Source organism: Mesitornis unicolor, unplaced genomic scaffold (genome assembly GCF_000695765.1).
Source record: "Mesitornis unicolor isolate BGI_N332 unplaced genomic scaffold, ASM69576v1 scaffold9308, whole genome shotgun sequence".
NCBI lineage: Eukaryota > Metazoa > Chordata > Aves > Mesitornithiformes > Mesitornithidae > Mesitornis > Mesitornis unicolor.
This window is the reverse complement of record NW_010201099.1, coordinates 18,642-19,982: the sequence shown is the minus strand read 5'-3', so window position 1 is coordinate 19,982 and position 1,341 is coordinate 18,642. Positions and strand designations below refer to the sequence as shown.

The window sequence follows — 1,341 nt, the reverse complement described above, 5'->3', positions numbered from 1 at the left end:
TGATTCTGTGGTTCTGTGATTCTGTGATTTACAGACAGAGGCATACTCTCTATCTGTATGTAATGAAAATCTTATGAAAGCTTCTGACAAATCAAGGACAGAAAAGATACAGAGGCCCGTGACTGAGTCCCCAGCTTCATTCACAAGCATTTTCACCTTGTTTCTCTGTGCCCTTTTTTGCTGTCATTAGCAAGCTCCTTTGCACCTTCATTCCTCAAATAAGCAGCAAAAGACCTTTTTTTGATGATGTGAAATAAAGGCACATCTGTGACCCTGCTGAAGGGGATTGCCATCCTTCTTTTGGAGATATGGTGCCACTGCCTGCTTCGTCACCTCCTCAGGTAGCATGGATCATGCCAGAGCCTGATGGTGAGGCACAAGCAAATCCTGACATTGCTCAGTGTCACCAGCTCTAGGTTCTTTGACTATTGCAATGGGGATTGTGCATTAGGGATATAGGGATGCCTATATCAGGGTACCTGATTTAATTTGAAAGGAGGCAGGATTCAAATGCACATCCCCAGAGGGAGATCATCACCTTGTCCAGATCTGCTGCTGCATGCTGAAAAACCCTATCAATATTGTTAAAGCCTACCTTGCCAGGTCATTCAGGTCCAGCCGTCCATCTTTGTTTTTGTCAAAGATTTTCATCTAAAAATCAAGAAGACAGAGATAGAATAGATAGGCCATGAGAAGAACAAACATATATAAAAGCCAATGCACATTTTGCTCTGCCCTGTACCCTCACCTTTGCTTGCTCAGGGTGCTTGCCCAAGCCCCGGGCAGCATGGTGTCCCCTGCTGGCACCAAGTGCAAGGGTGGCACGAGAACATAACAAAACCCTCCTGCTTTCTGACAGCGACAGCCCAAGCATTCAAATACCAGCACCGCTCCCTTCCTGCCTTACATAGGAATAAAGACAGGCTCCAGCAAATGCCTTAAGAAACTGAATACTGACCTTGCCAAGGCCCCTGAAAAGAATGCCAAAATAAGGGAGGAACTTCTAAACACTTCCAGCCCAACTTCATCCTTATCTCTGACTGTTGCTGTAGCTTCCGAGCGGCTGAGGTGCAAATGTCACCTTCTGATAGACACTCAAGTTGGGGTTTTATGCTGCTAAAGCCAGTGAGCTTTGCTTGGCTCAAAGCTTGCCATCAGAAAGTGCTAAGACTGGGAAGAAGATTCAGGCTGCCAATGTCAAGAGGTTAATCTGTGTGAATACAGAAGTTAGCCTTTCCTTAATATTTTCTTTTCCTTAATATGATCTTTTTGATGAGTCACCACCAGATATTTTTTCTTATTTGTTGTACGTGGTACTGTGCTTCTCCACAAGGCACAAAT

The 1,341-nt window shown here is 44.7% G+C and overlaps 1 protein-coding gene across 1 annotated transcript in view; it reads right to left on the bottom strand.

Annotated features, from left to right (window-relative positions):
- Window positions 1-595: 595 nt before the first annotated feature.
- LOC104544949 (secretagogin-like) overlaps window positions 596-1,341 on the bottom strand; it is a gene marked incomplete at both ends in the record, with an annotated part of 10,379 nt that continues 9,633 nt past the window's right edge. The window contains one exon of the mRNA XM_010189959.1: window positions 596-651. Within this exon, the coding sequence (XP_010188261.1) occupies window positions 596-651 (56 nt within the window). The remainder of the gene's footprint in view (window positions 652-1,341) is intronic.